This window comes from Herpailurus yagouaroundi, unplaced genomic scaffold, assembly GCF_014898765.1.
Source record: "Herpailurus yagouaroundi ecotype Mexico unplaced genomic scaffold, PumYag 166, whole genome shotgun sequence".
In the NCBI taxonomy this organism is placed as follows: Eukaryota; Metazoa; Chordata; class Mammalia; order Carnivora; family Felidae; genus Herpailurus; species Herpailurus yagouaroundi.
In genome coordinates, this window is record NW_024412407.1 from 2,452,155 (window position 1) to 2,464,174 (window position 12,020).

Sequence of the window (12,020 nt, forward strand, 5' to 3'; positions counted from 1 at the left end):
TTTTTCGGCTTTTACGAATAGTGCTGCTATGAATGCGGTGTCTTGTGTCTTCTCTCCTGATCACCGAGAGGAACTCTGTGCAGACCGTCTTTCCTGATGGTTTCGAGAGATGTGAGGGTAGCGACTACCCTGCCCACCAACCTCTGCCCCTTCCCCCCCCTTCCTGACACAGCTGCCCATGACTCAAGGCCTCCGGGGGTCTTTGAGCTATACCATCTGTCTCCTCTTTCCTCCTTCTGTTCTCTAGGAAAGGCAGTTTGGGGCAGAGTCATCTGGGTTGTCAGGGTCGGGCACAGTCAACGCTTTCCCTTTTGCTGGGCAGACCGCAGTGACCAGAGACAGCCTTATAAGGAGTTGGGCCCTGGGCTGCCCCAGGCTGGTTTTCTCTTCACTCACCACTTGGCCCTAGTTCCGGGGCCTTTCCCTTCTGCCTCCAACCCCAGAATCCCAGGCAGGGGCCCTTGGAGAGGGCAGCTCGGGCCTTCTTTTGCATTGAGGCTGGCTTGGGGCATCAGGGGAGGGGTTGGCTGGGGTCCCTGGGCAACAGGGAGCTGACCGATGAGATGCACATACTTCTAGCCTAGGATAGTTCTGCGCCGCCCCACAGCTTGAAAACCACAGGGCTCCTTGTAACCCCCTTTGTCCTCACCTTAAACAAAACACACTTTAGGAACCAGAAAGCCGGGTGGGTGGAGGCAGAGGGGCTGAGATGTCAGGACTGGCTCTGGGTAGTTCTTTTGTGCTCAGGACTTCCTGTAGGATCCTTCCCCCCACCCACCCCCCAACATCCCCCCTCCTCCCCACCCACCCTGCCACCTCTGCCCCTAATCTGCCCTGGTCCACCTGACGACAGTTGTTGGGGAGGGGAAGAAGTGGGGAGGTGGTGTCCTCCCTCCCCAGGGCTGCCATACCTGTCTGACCAGCCCCTCCCTCTCTCTTTCCGGCTCAGCTCTCCGTCCCTGGTTTTGGCCATGGGCCCACATGCCCTCCCTTTGGTCTCTGGAAGGAGAAGTCTCTCTGCCTTGCTAGCGTGGGTGTTTGTTGCAGGGGTAGGGGGGCATGCATTCAATTCACTTTTTGGAAATCAAATCTTCTTTGAAGGGGCTGGGAGAGGGCCTGGTGCAAACAGGTACTCACTGGATTTCGCTGTGCTGGTCCAGCACCTCAGGAGGTGGTGGGGAGAGTGGGGAGGAGAAAAGAGGGGAGGGGAGAAAGGAATGTGGTCTTTGTGTTCCCTCTGGGAGTCTCTGACTCATCTTTCTGGAAGGGACTTACAAGTGTGTACTTCTGTGTGTATCTGTGTGTGCGTTTGGTCTGAGTGGAGCTTTTCTGTGTGTTTTTCTTTTTGGATTTATCTCCGTCGCCAAAGAGGGGGCTGCTGGGTCTTTCTGTCCCTCTGGGTAGGGGTCTGTGTGTCTCTCCTCCTGGAAGTCTGAGTGTGTCTGCTGAAGGATGGGAAGGGTCCTGTATACCTGGCCTCCTGGCAGGTGGGGGCAGCCACTGTCACCCCTTTCCCCGGGGGGGGGGGGGCGTGTGCTGCTCAGCCGTCTCCTCCAAGGGACTCAGGTTTCTGGCATCAAGTTGGATGTCACCCAGTCCCCACCTCATGCCCTGCAGGAACTTTCCGAAAATCTAGCCCCAGTCATCACTTAATTGCAGCTGGAATCTCTGCCTCAGGGACCCAAACCTCTTGCCTTACACCTGCAGCCTGCCCCGCCCAGCCCGCCCAGGCCCCCGGGGTGCCCTGCACAGCTCCCCATTCTCCAACCTTCTACAGGTGCGTGCTCTGCCCCAACCTGCTGTCCTGACTCATTCTGATAATGGGTTCAGGGAGACAGGTGCAGGGACTCCTCCATCTCCTCCGGCCTGAGAAGAGAAAAGAGGGGCCAGGTGGCTACAGCTTGACTCACCATCAGTGCCCCCAACTCCACCCCACCCCACACCTTCCTGCCTCAGGATCCTGCCTCCCTTCCTGTGAATTACCCCCTGGGCGCTATGGGAACGACTCACTCTTCCAAGGAGCAATTATAATGCAGCTTCCCTCTCTCCCGGGCTCCCCCACCTTTCCTTAGTCCTTATTTTTCATTCTCTGTGCCCTTTAGTAAGGCCTACAGTGTTCAGCCTGGCCCCGGGGAATCCTGGGATCTTGGGAGGAGAGGCAGGCACTAGGCCGAGTGCAGGAAAAGTGCTCTGTTGGATCTCACTTTATCTTGCGCCTAGAGACCCAGAGGGAAGACAACCAGTGTGTATGCGTGTGTGTGTGTGTGTGTGTGTGTGTGTATGTGCATTTATGCCACAATTATTTACCTAGCCCCTTTGGGCACTATAAAAAAAAGTAACTGAGGAGAAGGGGCGCCTGGGTGGCTCAATCGGTTAAGCGTCCAACTTCAGCTCAGGTCATGATCTCAGGGCTCGTGGGTTCGCGCCTCACCTTGGGCTCTGTGCTGACAGCTCAGATCCTGGAGCCTGCTTTGTATTCTATGTCTCCCTCTCTCCTGCCCCTCCCCCGCTCATGCTCTGTCTCTCAAAAAATGAATAAATGTTAAAAAAATTTTAAAAAAAGCAACCAAGGAGATACCAGACAGTTGGTTGGCCTCAGGTTCAAGGATTTGGAACCTAGAGGGCCTGTCCTCCAGCCTGGGCAGAGTTTCATAATCACCCAACATGGAGACAACATGAGGTGGTGTCTTTGGGGTGTTGGGGGTTCAGGGATCCCTTTCCTGCTATGCTTCTGAGTCCTTGCATTTATTTCTCCAAGGAGGGAAGGAGATGACGCCCAGAGTAGGACTGCAGCGGCTCGGTGACCCCAAGCAAGTCTCTTTGTTATGTGGGGCCCCTGCAAGGCAAAGGTTCTCCCCAGTTTTACACTTCTGGAATCCTTCTTTTCTGAGCTTTTGGGGCAGTGCCAGAGTGGGCTCCTGGGTAGGAGCAGCTCTCTGCTGCCCCCACCTGAGTCTGGCCTGTAGGTGGCAGGTGTCGGGTTAGGCCCAGCCCCCTCAGGGCCTAGCCACTCAGGTACCAGGCTGGTCCCCCTCCCCTTGGGCTGTGTTCTCTGTTATAAAGGGCCAACCCTGGGGAGCTCTTCCCACCATAGAAGCAGCTTCTCGGCTTCTTCTCGAACCTCAGGCAGGTTCAGCCTACTCGCCTCCACTCCAGCCTCCACACCGGCCTCCACCATGTCCATCAGGGTGACCCAGAAGTCCTACAAGGTGTCCTCCTCCGGCCCCCGGGGTTTCAGCAGCCTCTCCTTCACTAGCGCGCCTGGCTCCCGCATCAGCTCTGCCCTGTCCCGGGTGGGCAGCGGCAGCAGCTTCCGGGGTGGCCTGGGCAGCAGCATGAGTGTGGTTGGGGGCTATGGCAGGCCCGGCGGTATGGGGGCCATCACGGCTGTCTCAGTGAACCAGAGCCTGCTGAGCCCCCTTAAGTTGGAGGTGGACCCCAACATCCAGGCCGTTCGCACCCAGGAGAAGGAGCAGATCAAGACCCTCAACAACAGGTTTGCCTCCTTCATCGACAAGGTGAGGACTGCCCCCCCCCCCCCGCTCCGCCCCCCCCCGCGTGGCTGGCAGTGCCTGGGGCTTGCCAGGGGTCCCGACCGGTCTCTTGGTCACCCAGTCTGTGGGTACATCTCCAGCTCTCCACTGGCGACCTGTTGGGCGCCACCCACCCTGCAACACTCTCCCTTCCAGCGATGACTCAGTCCTCCCGTGCATTTTGGTTTGGGCTGGGGCATCTGTGGGGAGAGGGTCCGGGCCGCTTCTGACTCTCAACCTTGAGGCTTCCTCCCTTCACGCATCTCACCCCTACCCGAGTGCTGACCGGGCTATGAAGCTTTAGGCCTGGAAGAGCCTTAGCTGTTCAGTTGTGGGGTGGGACGGGAGGCCCCTCGTCCAGGTTCACCCTCTCCCTAGCCCTGCCCCTAGGGCTCCCCAAAGGTGCCCCTCTGTTTTTTGTTGTTTTTTTTTTTTAAATTTAAATAGGGTTCGATAGGATTCTGGAAGAAGGAAACGGGTGCCTTGACTCAACCAGGCAAATATTGATTGAGGCCTTTGTCGTCCCAGGGCCCGGGTGTGGGGGCACCGAGATGAGTCATCACCCGGCCCCTGCCCTGGGAACCCGCGGGGTGGGCGGGGTCGGGCGGGGCAGAGCCTCGGTCTCCCCCCCCCCCCCCCCCCCGTCTCCCCCCCGCCTCGCCCCGTGGGGTGAGGGGCTGAGGCCTTCCATCGTGGGGGAGCGCTCCCCTACTTGGGGAGCTCTTAGTTTCTGGGGGGTGGGGTCGGGGTGAGGGGACGCCAGGGCCTGGCTTCGGGAAAGCTCCATCCAGGATTCAAAGTCTACGGGCGTTGGATACCTCGCCCAGGTTTCGTGTCCTGTTCAACCCCATAGTTTATGGCTTCAAATAAGGTGTCTGTCTGCCAACGCCCCTCTCCCCACTCGGCCCTTGGCCCCTTTCACTCTTCCCTACCCCGGCTCCGCCCCAACCTGGCTCCACTTTCCCGACGGCAGGCACCTGGCCGGGTTTTGCAGCCTGGATGTTTGCTGCCCCAGGGGCCCCGGTGGGGGTGGGGGTGGGGGGAGTGCCCAGCGCGCTGGAGGATTGGGCCACTCCCTGCTGAGTGGCTCCTGGAGGCATTGTGGGAAGGGAAGGAGGCAAATCCTGGGGCAGAGTGACGCCCTTAGGAATTGGAGTCCCCCAGGGAATTGGCACTCCCCTGTTTGTGGCCAGCTTGCTGCCCCCTTGGCCCAAAGCACCCTTGACTTCACTCCTTGACGGGGTTTTGTTAGCTTTGGGGTCGTCGCAAGTGAGTAGTTAGGCACCGGGCTCTGAGTCCGAGTTCCTGGATCACAGTACTCTGCCCTTCCCTTTGATGGGGCTACTTTGCCAAATCTGATCTCATCTATAAAATGGGCTTGATGATCCCTAAATCAAAGAGGTGTTGCCGATTCAAGCATATGATGTATGTAAAGAGCTTAGCAGTGCTTGGCCCATATTAAGCAGTCCAGTAAGGCTAAAGGTTAAAATCATATACTCTTTTTTTTTTTTTTTTAATTTTTTTTTTCAACGTTTATTTATTTTTGGGACAGAGAGAGACAGAGCATGAACGGGGGAGGGGCAGAGAGAGAGGGAGACACAGAATCGGAAACAGGCTCCAGGCTCCGAGCCATCAGCCCAGAGCCCGACGCGGGGCTCGAACTCACGGACCGCGAGATCGTGACCTGGCTGAAGTCGGACGCTTAACCGACTGCGCCACCCAGGCGCCCCTAAAATCATGTACTCTTTATAATTTGGGGGCTGAATGACATGGGGAAGAAAGGATTTCTAGAGAAGAATTTGTTGGCTCTAGACCAGACCCTTAAATCCACCTTCTCTTTTAAGTCCCCTCAAGTTAAAGAACAGAAAAAGTGACGACTTGGGGTTAAGAAAAACACATTCTTGTTTTTGGAACCAGTCTGTTATTCTTTCTTTTAAAAATTTCCTTTCTGGGGAGCTTGGCTGGCTCAGTCAGTGGAGTATGTGACTCATGATCTCGGAGTTGTGAGTTCAAGCCCCATGTTGGGTGTAGAGACTACTTAAAAAATAAAATCTTATAAAAAAAATCCTTTTTGATATGCCCTAGTTTCTTCCTGAAATCTGGATCCCTTGAGCCCAAGGAACCCAGAAACTTTGTGTTTGGGGCAGGAGGAGAGGGCTGTGGATTCGGGGGTGGGGGTTAGTGGGAAGACCTCCATGATGCTGGAGAATCACAAAGGGAGTGTGGTGGAGACGGGGGTGTTTGGTTTGCACATAGATCTGCTTGGTCTCTTGCCCCTTTCCCAAGGCCCAGTGACATCTGCACAGAGATAGGCTCCTGAAAGGGCCTGCCTGGGCTTCTTTAGGCTACCGCAGGATTGGGGAGACCCAGGCCCAGAGAGAGTAAGCAACTGAATGTTGCTCGGTACAGGTTGGTAGCAGCATTTGGCTAAAACCTGGGTCTTCTGGTCAGTGTTCTCCAGGCCGAAGAGCTCAAGTTTCTCTGTAATCTCTAGGAGTCCCTCAGAGCCACTCCCAATAATAATGATGATGACAGCAATGTTTGATATGAGCCCTTGAATTTCCTTTTCAACCTTACATAAAGTATTCATCGAAACTTGGCTATCCTTGCTGATTTGTAATACACAGTCTAAGTAAAGAAGACCTATTCGTTCTACGAGTATCGTTTCAGCGTAACTCCCCTAGCTGATCCCTTCCGTCTATGCACTTGCCTATCATCCCCACTTGTCCCCACCCCCGCACTAGAGGCACATGGCCCCCTAGTCCACTCACCGCCGTGCCGGCTCTTTCAGGCCATTGGTGATTCTCCCAGAACAGCTAACCAGCTCTCTGGGTTCTGGAGACCCCGCTGCCCGGGAAGTGGGTTAGAGGAAAGGACAGTGCTTGCTTCCCCCCACACTGCACCTGATGGCCTGATGTGGACCTTCTTGCTCCCTCCTTCCCTCATGCAGGTGCGGCACCTGGAGCAGCAGAACAAGATTCTGGAGACCAAGTGGAACCTCCTGCAGCAGCAGAAAACCGCTCGCAGCAACATGGACAACATGTTCGAGAGTTACATCAACAACCTCCGACGGCAGCTGGACACCCTGGGCCAGGAGAAGCTGAAGCTAGAGGTGGAGCTTGGCAACATGGAGGGCCTGGTGGAGGACTTCAAGAATAAGTGAGCTGCCCTCCCACCGCCCCCTACCGACTGAAGTCCTCCTGCCCTGCCTAAGACCCCAGGGCCCTCTGCTTGTTGGGCAGTGCAGTCCTATGTAATTAGGGTGACCAGAGGTCCAGGCTTTCCAGAACAGTCTAGGTTTATGCCCATTGTCCAGGCATAATTGTTAACAGCACCCACCCCCTTTCGATCTCAGAACTGTCCAGATTTGGACAACAAGGTATATGTTAATATTTACGTCGTAAGCATCAGATGGGAGAGGCCTCTGGTACGCACCTGCAGCCCTGGCCTCATTTTTTCCTTACCCTTGATTTCCAGCACACTCCAGAAAGTTCTGTCTGAGGTCTCCTGTCAATCCCTGCTGCTAACCCTCTTCATATGCCTAATCCAACGTGCACACGTGGATTCAGAGAGGGGTTTCCTGCCACAGGCCTCCCCACTGGCTGATGATAGCCCTGGGGTAGGGGTGGGGAAAGAGTTGACTGGTTGGGGCGAAGCACCAGCCCAGCCCTCGTGTCCTTCATGAGCTGAGTTTCCTAGATATTGCCTCCCCAAATACTCAGGATAACCTCACCTTTGCCTTCACCCTCTGATTCTAATTCTGTTCCTCACCAGATACGAGGAGGAGATCAAAGAACATACAGACATGGAGAATGAATTTATCCTCATCAAGAAGGTGAGGGAACACTCCTCCCCGACCAGACATGGGACGCGGGGCTTAGAGACTTGGATTAGGAGGTTTTCCGGGTTCTGTCCCTAAATGTGTCCAAGTAATGGGGCATTTGGGTGCCTCCCAGGTACACAGCAGAGAAAGATAGACAAGGACTGAGGGATACTTAGGTACATTTGGCCAGAACTCTGAACATTGATGTTAGGACGTGGTTAAGAAAATGGAGGTCTGGCCATGGAAGGGCCTCTTAGTGGAGGAGGAGGGCTGCAGAAACTGAGGTAAACGTGTTTGGGCTGGGGATACAGGTGTGATGGGGCTGAGGCTGGAGAATCAGGCCATGGAGTGAGGTGGAAAAGTCAGTTGGTTAGAGGTTCTGTGTCTGGGCCACTGGGTGTCCCTGGTTGGGGTTGTGTGTGGACACTCAGCTCAGGCTGCCCCTCCCCTACCGCCCAGGATGTGGACGAAGCTTACATGAACAAGGTAGAGCTGGAGTCCCGCTTGGAAGGGCTGACTGACGAGATCAACTTCTTAAGGCAGCTGTATGAAGAGGTATGTTCTTGGGGGCTGAGGACTGAGGGTCCCCTGCCCTGTCACAGGCTCCTCCCAGCCCCCAGTGCATCAGCAGGCAGAGTATCACCAACTGAATGATTACAATTATTGACATAACCCAGCATGACGGTTCTATATGTTTTGCACCCCCTGCATGAGGGTGAGGGAGGCTTTATTACCCCGTGTCATAGGTGAGGAAACCGGCTCCGGAATGAAGTATCTTGTCCAAGGTCTTCATACAGAGTGGTGACCCAGCTACAACTTGAACCTGCTCTGTCCCCAGAGCCTTTGTTCTGAATCTTTGGGCCTTCTAGAAAGCTCTTCAGGGGCTTACTACTGGTAGCTGAGTGTGGAAGGGCGCTGCTGCTCAGGTTACACGCCTGAAGCCAGGTTGCCTTATTATCCTTATCTTCTTTCACCTGTACTTCCCCCCAGGTTTCAGGTCTTTGACATGTCTTCCTTCTTCAGGAACGTGGCCCTCTCCCCGGCTCTAACTCCACCTGCTTCTCTCCTCTGCTGCTGGCCTCCCTGTTTTGTCCCTAAAGAAGTTCCTTCTGCCAGAGGGGACTTCTTGGGTGCAGGGACAGGGCCTTACCCCCCCACCCCACCTGCCCCCTACAGGAGATCCGTGAGCTGCAGTCCCAGATCTCGGACACGTCTGTGGTGCTGTCCATGGACAACAGCCGCTCCCTGGATCTGGATGGCATCATTGCCGAAGTCAAGGCCCAGTACGAGGAAATTGCCAACCGTAGCCGGGCTGAGGCTGAGACCATGTACCAGATCAAGGTGAAGAGTGGGGTCACTAGGTTGGCCCTCCCCTCTGGCTGGTTCTGTGCCCTAGTACTTAAGGAGGGAGCAGGATTTCAAAGTCGACCTTGCCTGCTGTGAGCTGGGCCTGCTGAGTGGGTACTGTGGAGACAGGGATATCCGTGTGCCTGGAGGTCTGGAAGAAGGCCGGCAGTGGTGTGTGCGTGTGTGTGTGGGGGTGGGGGGGGGGGGGGGGGGCAGGGGTGAGGTGAGATGAGCAGGGCACTTGCCTCACTCCTGCCTCATACCTGCAGTACGAGGAGCTGCAGACATTGGCCGGGAAGCATGGGGATGACCTCCGTCGCACGAAGACGGAGATTTCCGAGATGAACCGGAACATTAACCGACTCCAGGCTGAGATTGAGGGCCTCAAAAACCAGGTATGGGCTGGGCTGGCGGTGGGAGAGGATCCCTGGACATGTGTGGGTGACAGCGAGCAATGCAGCAGGGAGTGAGGGGCCTGGGAAAGAATCCTAAACCGGACTTCCAGGTTCTCAGGCTGCTCCTGGGAGGCTGAAGGGCGCGGAAGAGGTTCCTGGGGCCGTCACAGGGGCCAGAGCGGGTGCGACAGACAGGTTGGGGTCCAGAATGGGTTCTCCCAAGCCTGCTTTATTTATTTTTTTTAAAATTTTTTTTCAACGTTTATTTATTTTTGAGACAGAGAGAGACAGAGCATGAACGGGGGAGGGGCAGAGAGAGAGGGAGACACAGAATCGGAAACAGGCTCCGGGCTCTGAGCCATCCATCAGCCCAGAGCCCGACGCGGGGCTCGAACTCACGGACCGCGAGATCGTGACCTGGCTGAAGTCGGACGCTTAACCGACTGCGCCACCCAGGCGCCCCAAGCCTGCTTTATTTTATTGTCTTGTAAATCAGGGTAAGGTCAGGCTCTGCTGCTTTTAACACAGTCTGGAAAGCAGAGAGCTGGCCCAGTTAGGGCGGGGATGATGCTTCATGGCGTCCCAGGTGAGAAGTTTGTTCAAGGAAGAGTCTGGGAACTGCTTGGATTTCCCTATTCTGGTTCCTTTTTTTTTTTTTTTTTTTTAAATTTATTTATTATAAGTAAACTCTATACCCAACGTGGGGCTTGAACTCATGACCCTGGGATCAAGAGTCACATGCTCCACCACCGCCAGCCACTGCCCCGCCCCACTCTATTTGGGTTCCTGAAGCTCATTGGTAGCATTTTCTTGGTGCTAGGTGGAGTTGGTTAATCTAGGTCAGGGAGAGGCTCTGGTCCCTAAAAAAGGGAAAGGGAGGGTGGGTGCAGGGGGAGGAGATAACCAGGCTCTGCCCTGACCTGCTTACCTTCTCCCTGCCCCCACAGAGGGCTTCCCTGGAGGCCGCCGTAGCTGATGCCGAGCAGCGTGGGGAGCTGGCCGTGAAGGACGCCAATGCTAAGGTGGCCGAGCTGGAGGCCGCCCTGCAGCGGGCCAAGCAGGACATGGCCCGGCAGCTGCGGGAGTACCAGGAGCTCATGAACGTCAAGCTGGCTCTGGACATCGAGATCGCCACCTACCGCAAGCTGCTGGAGGGCGAGGAGAGCCGGTGGGTGTTGGGGTCTCTGAGTGGCCCTGGCGCCCCAGCCCTGGGACCTGGCGTGGGGAGGGGTGGGAATTGAGTCCCGTGGTCCTGGAACCAGGGTCAGGAGTTGGCTCTGATGTCTCGTGTGTCCTCTGGGTCCAGGCTGGAGTCTGGGATGCAGAACATGAGTATCCACACTAAGACCTCCACCGGCTACTCAGGTGAGTGTCCTGGCCCTGGGGTGCAGGGCAGGAGGGTGGGGCCTTTTCAGCCAGCTCCTATACGTCTCCCTCTTGTACAGGTGAGGAAACTGGGGTGCAGTCAGATGTCTTGTCCAAGGTCACATAACTAATTCAAAGCTCTGTCCTACTCTGCTCCTGGTTTCCCCCCAGTAATCCTAAAATAATGAAGCAGGGTGATTTCCCAGGCCTGCGGACTATGCAGGGAGTGACAGGGAACAGGGGACACGGAGCCTGATGTGTACATGGCCTTGTGCGCTCATGTGACTGCTTCTATCCCTGACCAGGTGGGATGGTCTCAGCCTACGGGGGCCTCATGAGCCCTGGCCTCAGCTATGCCATGCAGTCTGGCTTCGGCTCTGGTGGGAGCTCTGCTTCCTCCAGCCGTGTCAGCTCCTCCAAGGCTGTGGTGGTGAAGAAGATCGAGACCCGTGATGGGAAGCTGGTGTCCGAGTCGTCTGACGTCCTGTCCAAGTGAACAACCACTGTGGTCTCTCCCAGCCTCCCCGCTCCAGTGGCTGCCGTAGAGCCTGTGGGGGAAGGAGCCGTGCAGGGGAGCATCGGGAACGGGAGGCCCACCTAAGCCTCACCCCAGTCTTCGGCCTACCCTTAGGGGGAGTCCACTGCCCTGGGTACCCCCTCTTGCCCCCAGCTAAAAGCCAGTTCAAGAGTCTTTTCCCAAATAAAGCCTCAGATGGCTCTGCCAATCCCACTTGGCTGTGTGCAGCCCGTGTTAAGGGGTGGGGTGGGGTGAGGTGGGGGAGAGGTGGTCGGGAGGCCTCTCTTGGGACTCAGAAGCTGGGGGGAGGGGATCCTGGAAAGTAGGGGGCACCGGGGAGGAAAGTCTTGCCTTCTTTAGGCTGTTCCCAGAGAGACTTCTTTGCTGAAAGCCAGATGACGCCTTGCCCATTAATGTGCTCTTAAATACCCATTTCATTTTATCTGTGCAACAAAGCCTTCGAGGCCAGCAGAGCAGGTTTTGGGTGGAATTATCAGGAGAGAGTTCAGTTTCCTTTCTATAGCATCACAGGACCGCTTGCACATAGGGCCAAGTAACTGGCCCAGCTAGAAAGAGGAGGGTCTGGCATTGGAACCCAGTTCAGTTCCCAAGCCTTTCCTCTTCCTCCTCAGCCAGGCACATGGCATTTTCTTGGTGGCCACAGATGTCTTTTTACCATCGTGATTCCTTTGCAGCTGAGGACCAAGGAGTCCTGGTTTTCCCATCCCTTCAGAAGCCCAGAGTCCATTTCTAGTAACTGGGTGTGTGTCATACCTGCAATTTCTAGAAGCCAAGATCGTATAGGACTTGGCATTGATAAGTGGGCTCTTCCCTGTTCCACTCACGGTTGCACCCACCCTACAGTGGTCTTTGCCCCCCCGCCGCTTTCCACCCTTTTAAATGCACTTTTTATATTATAGACACAGCTGAGTATGCGAAGGGCGTGTGCGTTCTGTGTTTGCATGTGGAGGGTGTGCTGTGTGTATATGGGTGTGGATATATTCTGTGGAATGTGTAAAGGGGTTTGCCTGTTTTTGCTG

At 55.7% G+C, this 12,020-nt stretch overlaps 1 protein-coding gene across 1 annotated transcript; it reads left to right on the forward strand.

The window, feature by feature from the left end:
- The first annotated feature begins 3,069 nt into the window (after window positions 1–3,069).
- On the forward strand, window positions 3,070–11,193 carry KRT8 (keratin 8). Its single transcript, XM_040488016.1, has 9 exons — window positions 3,070–3,518; window positions 6,484–6,692; window positions 7,308–7,368; window positions 7,816–7,911; window positions 8,533–8,697; window positions 8,973–9,098; window positions 10,046–10,266; window positions 10,405–10,463; window positions 10,769–11,193. The coding sequence occupies exons 1-9, from the start codon at window positions 3,177–3,179 to the stop codon at window positions 10,957–10,959; spliced, it is 1,470 nt and encodes a 489-aa protein (XP_040343950.1). The 5' UTR covers window positions 3,070–3,176; the 3' UTR covers window positions 10,960–11,193.
- The last annotated feature ends 827 nt before the right edge of the window (window positions 11,194–12,020 follow it).